Raw genomic sequence first — 15,244 nt, 5'->3', positions numbered from 1 at the left:
GCTTTTGATAGTGTCGAGGAGCGCACGCGTGTTCGTAAAATTTGAAGGGCGTGCAGAAGGTCCGTGGGGGTCTCAGAAGATCCGCGTCTTGATTGTCATCGACTCGTCGCTCGTCGCGTGATATTATCGTTGTTGGGTCGCGTTCGCGAGTCATCAACTTTTTTTCCCCCCACCTTTATCACCCTCTCTCTTCCCTCTCGATTATTTAGAGAGAGAGAGAGAGAGGGTGGGGAAGGAGAAAATATAAGAGGGAGACCTACTTTCGGTGTTCATCGATCCTAAACTCGAGTCGAAAGTTTCTTGCCATCCTAAATATTAGTCAACACATTTCAATTGTAATCAAAGCATTTTATTCGAAAAAGTAACAACGAACAATGAAAATAATTGAAATTAACTTACCGGGGTCCGAGGAATCCAAACTGGTAGGTGCTTGTTGACTGAGTGGTCCAGGTGTACCACCGCTTCCAGGACTACGTGCATCGTCGTTACCACCTGCACCAGGATAGGAAAGCGACGAAGAAGGTGGCCTCTGTAATAATGAACAAAAAGAAAATAATATGATTGTCGAGGGAACAATTTTATTCCCATGATTACTTTGGCACGCGTGATATTTCGAAATGACGAGATATGCGAATTAATTGATTGACGTTAGGATTTCATGGAAAAACCGAACCAAAACCAAATCAAACAAACAAAAAAAAGAAATTGGAAGAAGAAGAAGAAGAGGAGGAGAAGGATGAGGAGAGGATTGAATGACATGACTGGTGAACAATTTTGTACACGTTTAAAATTACGAAAAGACCCGCGTATGTTACTCCCGAGGACTTATAAAACGTGTGCCAAGAATTTTTGTGGAAAGTGGCTGGTTATAAAGAGAGAGAAATAAAGAAATAAAGGAAAGGAAAAAAAGGAAAGGAAAGGAAAGGAAAGGAAAGGAAAGAAAGAAAGAAAGAAATAAATAAATAAATAGAAAGAGAGATGCGCACGCTTGGTACGTGAGGAGTATATGTCAGTTCGGTCATTGATGGGACCATACGAAGCCGACCGATTTCGATCTCGATTAAAGACGGAGCACACGTAGCTCAGCACGAAAATGCTCCTGGCATAAGTGATTCGAGAGGACCCTGTCTCTTCGTTGTCGTACTTTTCGTTGCTTTCGTCGTTGCTCGTACGCGTCCATTTTACGAATCAACGGATTTTACCGAAGGTCGACCAGCCACGTTTTTTATTTTTTTTCTTTTTTTTTTTTTCTAATATATTCCTCTCAATGTGTATGTGCGTGTGTATGTGTATTATCCGAAAAAGGTAAGGGCTTGAATATACATATTTTTATATTATATCGAAAGATTTGTTTGCTTCTTTTTTTTTCTTTAATTGATAAAAATAAAGAAAGAAGAAAAAGAGAGGGAGAAAAAGAATGATCGACCTCCCAAGATTAAAATCGTATCTGATACGAGGACGCTGTTAGATGCAATGTATTCAACGACACGAGAGTAAGAGCCCACACATTGATCTAAGCCAATCCGACACTTTCGAGTCCTCGAGCTTTCAATGACGCTCCACGAATGCTCTAAAGTGTTATTATAAGAGCTCCAACTTGACGAACGAACGACCAAGAGAGAGAGAGAGAGAGAGAGAAGCCGGCAGTCTCATCGTCTCAATGATCCTTCATAACGATCGTGCGACGAGCTCTCGCTTTGTTTCCCAATCGTGTCATGAATGGCACTTCGTGAGACCTTCCAAAATAAAAATTCGTCTCGATGATATTCCAACATAAAATAAAATGATGACGGAGGGAGGTGGAGAAAAAGAAGCTGATAAAACAAAAATAAATGAAAAGAAGAAGAAAAGAAAGAAAGAAAGAAATTAGTATTGATAAATATTCTGTAGTAGATATGCACGTTTCTCGATTTCGTATGAGGTCGAAGGGTAAGGATTTCAAGATGACCGATAAAATCTCCGAGAGACGGTATCACGTCTACGTTACCAACAATGACTGACAGCTACTCCCACATGCTGTCACGTTCGTCATCTTCGCGATAATCGACGCACACAATTTCTCTCTTTCTCTCTCTCTCACTCACTTGTACTCTTCGTTGACCAAGTCCCCTCTCGAATCTGCTTAAAATCTAAACGCCCTACCGACGAAAGGACACGCGGATGCGGATACGCCGATCAACTGTGGTCCTCGAAAATAGAATAGATTTAAAACAGAGTAAGATAGATATAGATCTATCAAATAAATCATTTCAAACGTTTAATCCAAAATTGATCGAGAAAGATGATCATTCTTTAAATAAAGAAAGAACAAACAAAAAAATCAATAAAGGTAGTTATAATATTTGTGAATTAGGATAAATTTCGCGTCACTTTTAAACATACGTATATGGTTTATATTATCCGTCGCTGTTTACGGTGGGCCTCCATAGCTGACGTCACTTCCTACTAAACGCTGAATCGCCGTTTTTTAAGTGGACAGTAGTAGGGTCCACCGCGTGACTTGTGTCGATGCAATGATAAACGTTTAACGTGTCGTCGACAGACGACGAGCGTGAGAGCGACAAAGAGAGCGACAAAGAAAAAGACAGATAGATAAATAGATAGAAAACTATGTGATCTCGTTCCACCTCATTGGCCCCCTCTCTCTCTCTCTCTCTCTCTCTCTCTCTCTCTCTCTCTCTTTTTCTTTTTCTTTTCCTTTCTCTCTCTCTGAGTCCATCATTTCGTGGTCTCCTCGACACCATTTTTATCTTCCACTCTCCTTGTCTACGGGCTCTCTTAAAGAATAATTCGACAAACCGGATGTCTGATGCCTGACTTGGACCCTTAAAATAAATCAATTGCCCGCATCTGATAATCCACCATTTTATTTCCTTCGCCTACGAACTCGCGTTACCTTCTATCCTAACAATCGAAGAAAATCTTCTAAAATAAGGGTATTATTATTATCCATTGGGTTTAATCATTCGATAATTATTTTATTTAGAAAATATTAGACACGTTTAATAATTAATTGATCGATTAATTAAATCATATAGAATTTGAGAAATGATATAAAATAATAGTGTAATAATGTAAACGAGTAATGTTCAAGGAAGTAAAATGTTTGGAAATATGAGGGGAAAAGAAAAAAGAGAAAATATGTTTAAAAGAAAGAAATAAAATAAGAATGACTGACAGAGACAGAAAGAGATGCTGAGGAGGATCTAAACGTCAGTCCTAATTCTCCGACGTGAAGAAGGATACCCTGGCGCGCGCCCGACGTCATCCTCGAAGCAAGACAATAAATTATAATCGCGTTTCTCTCGCGCCGCCTCGAATGCACTGAGCACGCGTGCTACTCTGACACACACACACACACACACACAAACCATTCCTTCGTAGCGCTTTGATCTTGTATTTAAAGACAGAGTGAAAGAGAGGGAGGAAGAGAAAGAGAGAAAATTCTAATAAATAATTGGATAATTAAACATCGTTATATTATATGTGTAAGTTATAGAACAGAAAAAGAAAAAGAAGAAAACGTTTGATTTAAACGTTAAATAAAAATGAAATTTACAAAAAAAATAGGACACAGTATATTCTTTTGTTTCGTTTGCATTTACAATTAATGTGTCTAAAGTCTAAATAATAATAAATTAACTCTTTCGTTTTATTCGCCATTTCTTTCTTGTCATCATCATCATCATCATCATCATCATCATCAACATCTTCTTCTTCTCCTTCTTGTTCGAAGAATCGATACGAGATGATGACTTACGCACGTATTAATTGGTCGTCGTAACGTAACGCCATATAATTATGTAATTAGCAGCCGAGCATTAGCAGCCGTTGACTGCTTTACAACCGAGATACGTAAATCTCTAGAATTAATTTATTGGTACTTATTATATTATATGTGTATATATATATATGCGTAATGTATTCAATACTTGCATACGCATATAACTTGTATATAATAAAGAAACTGTAAAAAATGGAGAAACAAGGAAAGACGTGTGTCCGTTCGTTGGTCGAATGAAAAGAAAAATAAAATCAAAGAAATGTTTCGAGAATTGAATGAGAAAAGGGGAAAGAGAAAGAAAGAGGTGGAGAATAAGACGAAAAGGGGGAGAAAGAAGAGAACGTAAAGTATAGTCGAAGAAGCATCTTTACAGAACCGAGACCGAACCCCTTTGCCGATTCTTTCGTCTGAAGAGGCGGAGAAACGCAGAAGAAGAAGAACAAGAGAAAGAAAATAAGAAAGGAAGAGAATGAAAGAAAGAAATAAAGAAAGAAAGATAGAAAGAAAGAGGTAGAAAGAAGACAGGAGTCTCGGTCTTGAATTTCTCGAGGATACCGGCGGCCATATAGGGATCATAAATTACGATTTATTGCGGAGGCAGCGCCTCTGCTCGACGGATTATCTTACCGTTATGTCAGCACGCTACAATTATATTTACATTTTCCTCGTAATGGAATTCTATACTTGGCCTTATAGTCCTTAGAATATGCTTCAACGATTGTCTACTTTATTTTGGGTATACAATATTTGTATATTCGGTACCCTAAAATTCGGCAACACCTGGACGAAATTGCTTTAGCAATTGTGAATACGAAATAAATATTTTCTTTTAAACAGATCCTTCAAATTTAAAAACAAATATATTCTTATCTCGTGTCCTATATAAATATATTTTTTAATTGCGAAAAATAAAAAATATAAAAGTAAATAAAGATCGATCAGATAGATTCTGTTTAATGATTGTAACAACAACAAAATAAATGAAAAGTAAGATAAAATATTGACGGGAGTAATACCGTGTTACGTAGGAATACCTGTGTGGACTGGCCCTTAACAAGATGTACACCTGACTGGCGAAAGATTTTAAAACGGTCGTATAAACGAAACAAATTTATGACGGTCGTAGAGAACCGGAGCACGCGCGAAAGAGGGGAAGAAAGAGAAAGAAAACGAGCCAATGAACCGGTGAGAAGAAGAAGAAGAAGAAACAGAAATAGAAGAAAAAGAAGAGTAAGAAGGACTGAAAGATAAAGAAAACCGATCGAGACCTTTTAGAAGGCTCCCATTTCACACGTGAACGTGAAACGTCGTATTCACGCACGAACGACGAATCCTAGAAGTCAACTTCCCTTCGTTCACCGTAAATATGGAATTCCGTATCTTCCCATAGAACCATTACTGTCAATAAAACCTGGATTTCCGATTCGCCCTATTGTTTTTACGAGTATTCCTTAGCACAAAACATATCCGCATTAGGCGATAGATTAAATGATCGTTCTTTTTTCTTTATTTCCTTTCTAACTTGTAGATTACTTGTAAACAACGTGTTTTCTTGGCCCACCAAATTCTACGTCTATGCTGGGTTCTATGGGAGTCTGCTTTAGGGCTTGTAGAAAAGATACGCGTGTATTATCTACTATGGGATGGTATATATTTAAAAAGGACCAAGGTCGTACTTCCTAGTAAGAAAATTGTGTTTTATATTTTTAAGTAACATATTTTTTTTTTCTAGTAACATCTTTTATCATTGTTCCCAGATTGCAACGAAAAAATAATTATCAGTCTAGCTATAGAAAAATTGTTGAATATATTTATCCTTTTACATTTTTGAAAATAAAAAATGTCTATTCTATAAAACATATTATCAACGTTCTCGCGTAATGGATGTTCGCGGTCGAGTGCATAAGAGACGAAAGGCATACCACAGAGTGCGATAAATACCAGAGCAATTAGGTATTGACAGATGTCAGTGCATCGTCTGATCTCGAGTTATTCAAAGCATCTTCTTTTTATTTTTATCCTTCTTTTTCTTCTTCTTACTCTTCTCTTACATATATCAATAACTTGAAAAATCTATATCGTTGTAAATAACAAAACTACGGATTGAGATCCGATATACACGTGTGGTTGTTCTCGCGACAAGGATTTCTCGAGTTTAAAAAAAACATGTTCAAGGCTAACTTCGAAAAAGAGATGAGGAGAAATAAAGAGAGAGAAATAAGAATCTGTTCGTCAAAAGCGAACTAAGAAGCGTCAGTCTTCGTGGCAGGGCTTGGAGTTTGGGTCAGGGTCCATGGGTTTTAAGAGGCAAAAGGTCTAACGAAAGGTAGGAGGGCCGCTGTTCGACCAGCTGATGGATCTAATCAACATTCCTCCCTAATCACGATATGCCTGGCCTCTTTCTCTCTCTCTCTCTCTCTCTCTTTCTCTTCTTTTCGTGCAAGCGAGAATGAGAGAGAGACTCTTCCATCTCTTTCTCTCTTTCTCTTATACCGTCTCGATGGAGATTTGCAGAGACGCGTCGCACGCATTCGTTTTAATTTAAAACCAGCGTATAAATTAGACTCCCAAATGATCGTCGTCTTCAGTGGTCAAAGAAGCACGTTTGCTGTTTGGTCAAAAAAACTACGATGCACAGTTCCTAATCACCGACCAACAACTAAGAAAATTAAATAAGGAAAAAGTTTGGAAATCAATGTGTACACCCTATTGAAAATAATTCTTTTCAATTAACATTATCTTAAGAAGAAAAAAATGTAATGGTTAAATATAAAATGAAACTATAAGGAGACGAAAATTAGAGATCAACGTAAAAATGCATTATAATAGATTATTCTTGACTATAATAAGTTATGTTAATGTTTCGTTGGAGAAAGAGAAAACGAATTTCTTTTGATGGGATGACGTTGTGATCTTATGGGGGGAGGTCGGTCGAAGGTTCCGGAGGAGAACAACGACCCACCGTCTATGGTTTTGCTGATACCGATAACGAAAGGCAGTACCGGTAACAACGTTCGTCGTCCACAGACCGAAGAAACTCACGGACTCATATCTGGTAGCACGGTGGCGGCGTTCTTCGGCTAATTGGTTTCCCGTGTTGCCTCCTCTCCCTCGGGATAAGGACGAGAACCTACTCTTTTTCTTTCTCTCTTTCTCTTTTAGTTATCTTATTTCTTTTATTTGTATCGTCGTCTTCAAAAAATCCACGAAATATGATATTCTGTTTCATCTATCCATGTATCTATCCATGTGTCTATCTCTCTCTCTTTCCTTCCTTCTTAGCAAACGTGAATAAGATCTTTTCTTAATCTTCTTTCGAAAAATAAGACCACAAATTTGAAGGATCAAATTTAGAAATGAGAAAAAATAAAATCTATGGGATGAAAATACAAGTTTGTCTTGGAATATTTGAAAAATGTTAAGAAGGAAGAAAGGCTTGTAGTTAAGATTAGAAATTTAGAAAAGATAAAAGCGCGTTCGGTGTCTTTTATTTCATTTGTTAGAAAAAAGAAAAATTAGGAGGGTGTGAGGGGCGGCGGAAAAAAAAATATTTCATAACTTTCGCAAATTTTCTGTCTTGTACATTTCGTTTTCGGTCAAAATAATATTATCGTTCGTAGATGGGAATATTTGTAACTCGCGTAAGAAGATTCGCGTAGCAAAGGCAAAGGCAAAGGCAAAGGCAAAAGGCAAAGGCAAAGGCAAAAGCAAAAGCAACGCTAACGATTGCCAAGAGGCAAGGAACATCTTATCGCGAGTTGCGATCGCATTAAGCGCGGCCAGTGACACCCAAGCCCTCGGACGCACACGCACATGAAAAACACGCATACTAACGTCCAAAGGTATATATACCTTCATTAGCGAAAAATAATTGTGGGCTCGGCAGCCCTCGTGTTCGCCAATGAAGAGCCTCGTAAATGCGGCCCGTTATTACCGAAGGTATGCGTCCTACGACGACTACCTTCGAGCTTTCTTCTTTCTCTCTTTCTCGCATCTTATACTCAAAATAATGTTTCATTTTATTCTTCATTTTATTTTTCATTAAAACGACACGACAAAAAGTTTCTTCACATTGACGAGAATTACAAAAAAAAAAACAAAAGAAAGAAAAAACAGGGGGAACGGAGCAGGCGGGGGGGGGTTGAATTATTTTCTAACTATAGGATAATAAAAGTGAGAACCACTGAGATATGCACACAAAAGAGACGAACCGGACGAGGCCTCGATAGAAACTACTTCTGCAACGTTCAGGTAAATATACGTACATGAGTATATATATATATACATATGTTAACACACATTGACGTGTACGCAGGAGGGAGAAAAAAACCGATCATCGACGGTCAAAAGTGTTCTAAAGAAAATTTGAAAAAGAAAAAGAAAAAGAGAAAGAGAGAGGTTTGTCAGTAAGGCTCGTTAGCTAAGCAAAACCACGAGTAATTACGAATAAGGCAATTGCGAAATTAGTTGCCGCCACGTTAAAGTACCTTCGTGCGATTCGTAATTACACGCCGGATGATAAAATATTCATGCATAAATAGAAAGAAACTTCGTAAATAAATAAAACAAGGTACGCGATTTTACATCATTTTTGTATCCAAATGACAACCGGCACGACCGAAAAAATATATCAAACCCTGAAGAAAAGAAAGTTTCTCTCCCATCCAAACGTTTTGACGAGATTAAACGAAACTTTTAACGATAAAAATAAAAAGAACACAAATAATGAAACAAGAAGAAGAAGAAGAAGAAGAAGAAGAAAGTGGGAAGGATAAGAAATGGTAAAGACCAAACGTTTTCTCTGTCTGAAATCGAAGGGTGAACTGAAAGATGGTGTGGAGTCGATAAGGGAAAACGTAAAAAAAAAGGACCGCATCGACTGAACGTTTCGTGAGAGAAGAAACGCATCCGTCCAGCATGTCACGCGTTCTCGATTCAAAAGAGAATATATGTATCTACCTACGTTGTTATTTGTATATATATTTATATCTTTATGTGTATAGGTACGATCCATATTCGTAAAATACATTCATATTTAACGAAACCCGGATATGCGTACGCGGTTCTGTGCAAGTATGTAAATCGTTGCGAAAACTTTTCTCGTAGAGATATGTACATGCAATATATCTGTATACATATATATATTTTATATATATATATATATACTATGTATAAGTATTAGTAATAGTAATGGTAGTAGTCGTGGTAGATGCGAAAATTCCGGACGAGGGAGAGAGATTCCCCAGATCCCACGTGCGATCAAAAATAGAAGACGGTGTGCTACTACTCTCCGGGCTCGCGGCTTTTAGCGAAAAAGCTTCGAAGCGTAGCGATATGGAATCCTACCGCGTGATCGAGAGCACCTTTCGACGAGACTTTCAAGGAATTTCATTCGCTCGAGAAAAAGATCGAGAAAATACTACCTCGTACTTACATACATAAATACGTACATACCTACGTACGTGCGAGCTCGATTGATTTCAAGTCAATCAAATACAAATCTTTCGATCATATTTTTCTTAAATATTTCTCATTCGTTATTGAAACATTCAAAATACCACTTGGAAAAAAATAGATGCTGAAACGCCATTCCGGTGTGTTGAACCACGGAAAAACTAAAAGAATAGAAACGCTAGTAATATTTATCATAGATAAATGTATCTTTTTACGAAGGATGTCTTTATCGTTGCAGGTGCACGTTAGCACCGAATATTGATTGGCAATTTCTCTTTCTCTCTCTCTCTCTCTCTCTCTTTGGAGCTGTCGCTTATCGACTACCCTGTTATCGTTCGAAACGGCGTAATTAAAGCAGAGCGGAGTAGTAGGAAGACCGGAGGAACGTGCTGAGAGATAACTATCGGCGGACGGTCATTATTCGACCATGCGTTTTGTTATCATCCAACGGAGTTGGACATAATGAGACGCGAGCATGCTCGTTACCGGAGTACGCGCTAATAATAACAACGGACGTAATGTAATTGACCGACAATTTCAATAGAAAATCTATTTTCTTTGTAAATATAATACATTTATTTACTTATTAATATATAAACCTAATTTTTCTCTTTCTCAAATTATAATTAAATGATAATCGTTAATATTTCCTGACGCGCTTTCAAATCATATAATTACCGCGTCAATGGGGGATTTATTATTAAGAACATTTTCCTTTTCACATCTTCTTCTTCTTCTTCTTCGTCGTCGTCTTCCTTTTCCACGAAGAGTAAGAAACAGATTTTTGTTAAAACGACAACCGCAATACCTCCAGATGCTACGATTCGCGTTATGCGGTCATCGGATAAATACAGGAAACGAAAAGTACCTATATGATGATGATTTTGTTCGATGAATAATGAAGAAGAAGAAAATAAATATAAGGAAGATCGTTTGGGTCCACCGCAAAGGTTTCGGTAACGAGCCGATCTGACTCGTTTCCTCGCGGAAACGAGTCGAGTTGCATGGTCGTTAAGAGGAAATGCTTCTTTTTTTCTTCCTTTTCGAAAAGAGGGACTCTCAAGAGAGAGAGAGAGAGAGAGAGAGATGTAGAAGGAAAAAGAAGGGAGGGCAAAGGGAATATGTTTTGGACGTTTTCTCGCTCACCTCCTGTCTTTACTTCTGTCACACGCGACACGCAACTGACAGACTCTCATTCTCATTCTCATTCTCATTCTCATTTTATTCTATCTCTCTTTCTATCTTTTTTTTTTCCTCCGTCATGCCTGTTATTACCTTGACCACACCACACCGCGTTTGTAAAAGGGGGCGGAGAGGGTTGGTAGGTGGTAGAAAAAATGAGATAAAAGATAAGTAAGTATTACATGTCTTTTGTTACGATTCTCTATTCTTCCTTTTCCGTTTCTACTCTAAATCTATTATAACGTAACTAGAGTTCTGATCAAAATCAGCGCGGACAGCTCGGATATTATGTGTAATTAGAAAAACAATAGACCATAAATGCAGGAATTAAAATTAACGAGATTAATGATCAAACGGTGAAAGAGAAAAAGAGAAAGATAAAGAGAGAGAGAGAGGGAGAGAAAAAATGGTGGTTATTATTCATGAGATAGTGAAAGAAACAACGGGTTGTTTCCGTTTTAGTTTAACCTGGTAAAAGGTGATCGATATAATACACATACTCGCAAAGATTAAAACTCGCTGGAATTGAAGATAATAATAAATGACAATGCATACGACCATTTTTTATTTTTATCCTAGATTGTAAGAAATTAATCGGAGATATTCATTTATCGACGATAATTCACGTTTTATCTATCATTTTTAAGTAACACTCGATCTTAACTATATTTTTTCTTTCGTCTTTTTTTCTTTTTTTTTTTTTTTTTTTAGGAAAACCCTTACACGACACGGATAGAAATAGAGATAGTAATGGATAGAGAGATGAAGAGAGAATGATTTATAAGAAATGGCAAGGTGCATTTTACATAGTCTATAGTAATCGCTCGTTATCGATATCTGAAAGCGAGTGCGAGGAGCGTTACGTCGTTAATCGCGCCCATAAACTCATTCCTTGATTTATTTACCCTACTCGTTGGTATATACACGCATGCACACACATATATATATATAATATACATTCTCAAACTAACGAAAGAACACGAACGAGTTTATAATTACGCGTATCCGTTTTAAAATATTAACCGACGAGTACGGAAATCATTTCGCGTGTGTCCAAGACTCGTAAAGTATCCTAAGATGATTGAACAACACTAGTAACTAGTACTCGCGTGTATGAGAGTGTATGCGTGAACAACTTGAACGTTTGCATCCTTTTCCATAGAAAATTGTCTTCCACCAGGCAGATCCAATTAAACGAAAACTTAAATTTCGACGAAAGGCACTTATTTCATTATTATTTAAGTAGTCTATTTATAGAGGTGCATTATTTTAATCTTGTTTAAAAAGAAATTTGACTTGAGTCATTAAAAAAAATGACTCGTACATGAATTTGTACAAATGTTGGTTTCTAAAAGAATCAATGTAAAATATGATTTATAATGATTGACTTATGCGATTAGGTGTATATTATAATACAACCTATCAATGATTCACGGCACGTCTACAGTGTAGTTCGTCAACGTGCGTTAGTCTTCGATGTTGTTTGTCAATGATTTACAACGTAATACTACGAGTTACTACGAGATAGAGGAAGTAGACAGAGGTTTTATAGACATCAGCAAGCTGATTCCACTTCGGCTTTAACTTTATGGGTGAACACACTCGGGGGCACCAAACCATCGCCATATAATTATCATATTACGATTATGTTTACGGGGTTCGACGTGATCCTAATTAAATGTGTGTGTATATACAGCTCGAAGAACCGCTTCTGCTATACCGGCAGCCATTTCGTGTTTACAACGACGTTAAAAAGGCGTCATCCTTTTCGAAAGAGAATTCTCTCTCCCACCGAGACGTCCTATTAAATGAAAATTCTAACGTTTGCCAAGAAAAATTACTCTCTCCCCATCGACAAATAATTTACTATTAACTTTTATAATAAAATATTAAGGTAAAATAATTAATCGATAATTGATCGCAATTTTGTTTGGATAGGAAGAAGCTTACACGCGGATAAAAAAGAAAAATCGAGAATAAAGGACTCGAAACGAGGAAGGAAAAAGAAAAAAAAGAAATAAAAAGGAAGAAAAAAGTATTAGAGGATAGAAATACAAATCGTGCAATAAAAGGTTCCGTTGGTAGGATAGTTATCGTTTTCGGAGATCTTTACCGAGTCAGAAACGTCTTCGAACTGAGAGACGCGAGGTTCGTGTATCGAAGGTTATAGCCTCGTACGCAGAACATAACAATATCGAGACGAATGAGAGTGGCATTGCCTTCTAGGCGAATTCCGGACGTTTACGAGCTAAAAGAGGAAAAAAGGGAGGGTTACCGATCGGCCATTGAGATTTCGTTTTTCAAGTATGGGGAAGGAACTTCTGTGGAGGCATTGCCATTACGCGGATACGAAAATTCCTTAGCGAATGCCAATAGGAATACTTTTCGATAAGCAAGCCAAAAATTATCCTACCACACGAATCTGGAAAATACCTTATATTTACTTCTTTTTATTCTTTTTCTTTTGACGTACTAGATGTATTGAATTATTTTATCTTTTCCCTTGATGTTTCTTAATTTCTTTTAATTTTTTGTCTTTCCCTTTTTTCTTCTTCTTCTTCTTTTTAAAGATAAATGCAACCGATCGAGATCTGCAAGGTGATTTGCTAATTATTTCGTAGAGTTTTTTCAAAGAAGAATTTTAACTAGCTTTAATATGATTGCTTCTCGCAAAGAAAAAAGAAAAAAAGAAAGGAAAGAGGGGAGGAGAAAAGTAGATTAAGAAAGGCTAAGTATTGAGAATAAAATATCGTATCGAGGTGCTAGGATTATCGTGACACGAGCAGTAATTGCGTCGAACGTGCTCATGCTCATTGCAACATCAACGACCGTTGTTCTTTATTATTAAGCAAACGTTTGCCCGATAACACGCTGATGCTGTATTATCGCTTAACTCTTCTTACACGATCGCTAGTTTTAAAATAAGAATAATTTTATACACGCTAAAGTTTACTGACATATTTATTTTCGAATATATTCATGTACGTCATTACGAAAGAACGAACGAACGAACGAACGAACGAATGAAAAGAAAAAAAAAGGAAAAGCAAAATGAGAAAAGAGAAATCGATGTACGAGATTTGTTTCTTTTTCTTTCTTTCTTTCTTTCTTTGGTACTACGTAGACGTCGATAACATGAAAGAGAGAGAGAAAGAGATAAAACGAAAAGAGAGAAGAAGATGCTGGAGAGGATTCACGCGATGGGGTAGAACGCTTCACTTTCGAAGAACGTATTCCGGAATTTCTGGCCGCTAAGTGGTCCAGGGACTGCAGGCATCTTTAAAACATTCCCTCTCATTACAGACTTCCCGAAAATATTTTTTTAACACTCGGTAAGAAAGCCACATCGCGTGCAATTAAAAGATCTAAATAACGATATGTACAAATAACAAAATCTATAGACATCTATGGATAATACATGTAATGAGAGGATTTCAATTTGAAATATGCAAATTAAAAATGGTTCTAAACGAAAATATGGAAAAATGCATTAAATTCTTTTGTAAATTGTATATATTATGCTTTAAATATATTATTATATTGCATATATCCTGAGGTAAGTAAAATAAAAAATTGTAGAAAAATTGGTTTCCCTTTGAAATGAGGAATTTAGCAGTTTGATTAAATCTCGTTCTCTAAGCATCTTCAATACTTTCAACGACTTTACATCGTCCGGTCCTTTCCGCAAGTAACGAAGCTTAACTGTTCACCAGCACGCACGCATGCTGACCGTACGCTGAATGGTTTATAATTGCGGTAACGTAGATATAGTACGCGATACGTGCTCGCGTTTATTTCCGCGCTCGATGCACCCTCCTCCTTCTGCCCCTTCTCTTCCTCCTGCTCCTCCTCTTCTTCCTCTTCTCTTCTCTTCTCTTTACTTGTTTTCTCTTATTTTCTCAAGCTTTTACACGACCGACGGCATTTTCGTTTATACACGTCGAGAGGCTACCGCACAAAATTATATACCACTCTCGTATTTTTCGTACACGCACGCCCCAAGATTCTGAAAAACCTTCCTATATTATAACCGGTACCAACAATGTAACGTTTCTTAAACGTTTTCTTCCTTCGTTTATATAAAAAAAAAACTACCTAAACTATTTATTTCATGTCTTTTGAAAATTAATAGCTATTGTGAAACATATTTTAATCAAAGCTCAAATAATTTTACCTTACACATATAAGGACACACACACAAAGTGAATAAATTAAATTTTTTCTGCAATATTTGTTTCATTCAAAACGACGTACGATATTATGATTATTATTATTTGAGAATTCTTTTTACATACAAAAAAAAAAGAAAAAGACAAAAAATAGTAACTGGAACTCGAGCAATGTTAGCGCTATCGGTATCATACGCGTTTGGTCAATTTAAAACGGTGTCAATGCGTTCCGGTTAATGCGTCTCTCCCGTGTGTTATGCAATAATCAGCTGAGCGTGTAGATGCACGTGGTCGAAATAATATGTCGCGTATGATACTTCTTAAATACAAATGTAATTAAATAAATATTACTCACTATTTTATATTCCAATGAATTATATATAACACATATATGTGAGATCATCTATAGCTACGTCTCTTATAGTACGTTGAAACTTGTTTTTCTATTTATTTCCTTGTCTCTTCTTCTGGTTACCTTTTTCCCAACCAAAGATTAAAAACTCCCTATCAGTTTCTTGCTCAATTATTTTTTCTACGTTTACTATTCTTGTCTCTCTCTCTCTTTCTCTGTTTTTCTTTCTCTGTTTTTCTTTCTCCCTTTTTGTCTTCATCGAGCTCGTTATTAAAAAGATGCATGCGATTCGTGCTCCCGTAA

The 15,244-nt window shown here is 36.8% G+C and overlaps 1 protein-coding gene across 1 annotated transcript in view; it reads right to left on the bottom strand.

Moving 5' to 3' along the window:
• Positions 1 to 15,244, bottom strand: part of LOC106788691 (homeobox protein homothorax) — a 326,486-nt gene that overhangs the window by 246,033 nt on the left and 65,209 nt on the right. Inside the window, exon 5 of the mRNA XM_014752177.1 lies at positions 400 to 529. Coding sequence (XP_014607663.1) covers positions 400 to 529 — 130 coding nt within the window. The remainder of the gene's footprint in view (positions 1 to 399; positions 530 to 15,244) is intronic.

The sequence above is a fragment of the Polistes canadensis genome, unplaced genomic scaffold (assembly GCF_001313835.1).
Source record: "Polistes canadensis isolate GaletaPanama2010 unplaced genomic scaffold, ASM131383v1 scaffold_149, whole genome shotgun sequence".
In the NCBI taxonomy this organism is placed as follows: domain Eukaryota; kingdom Metazoa; phylum Arthropoda; class Insecta; order Hymenoptera; family Vespidae; genus Polistes; species Polistes canadensis.
The sequence above is the reverse complement of the archived record's forward strand: the minus strand, read 5'-3'. Positions and strand labels throughout refer to the sequence as shown.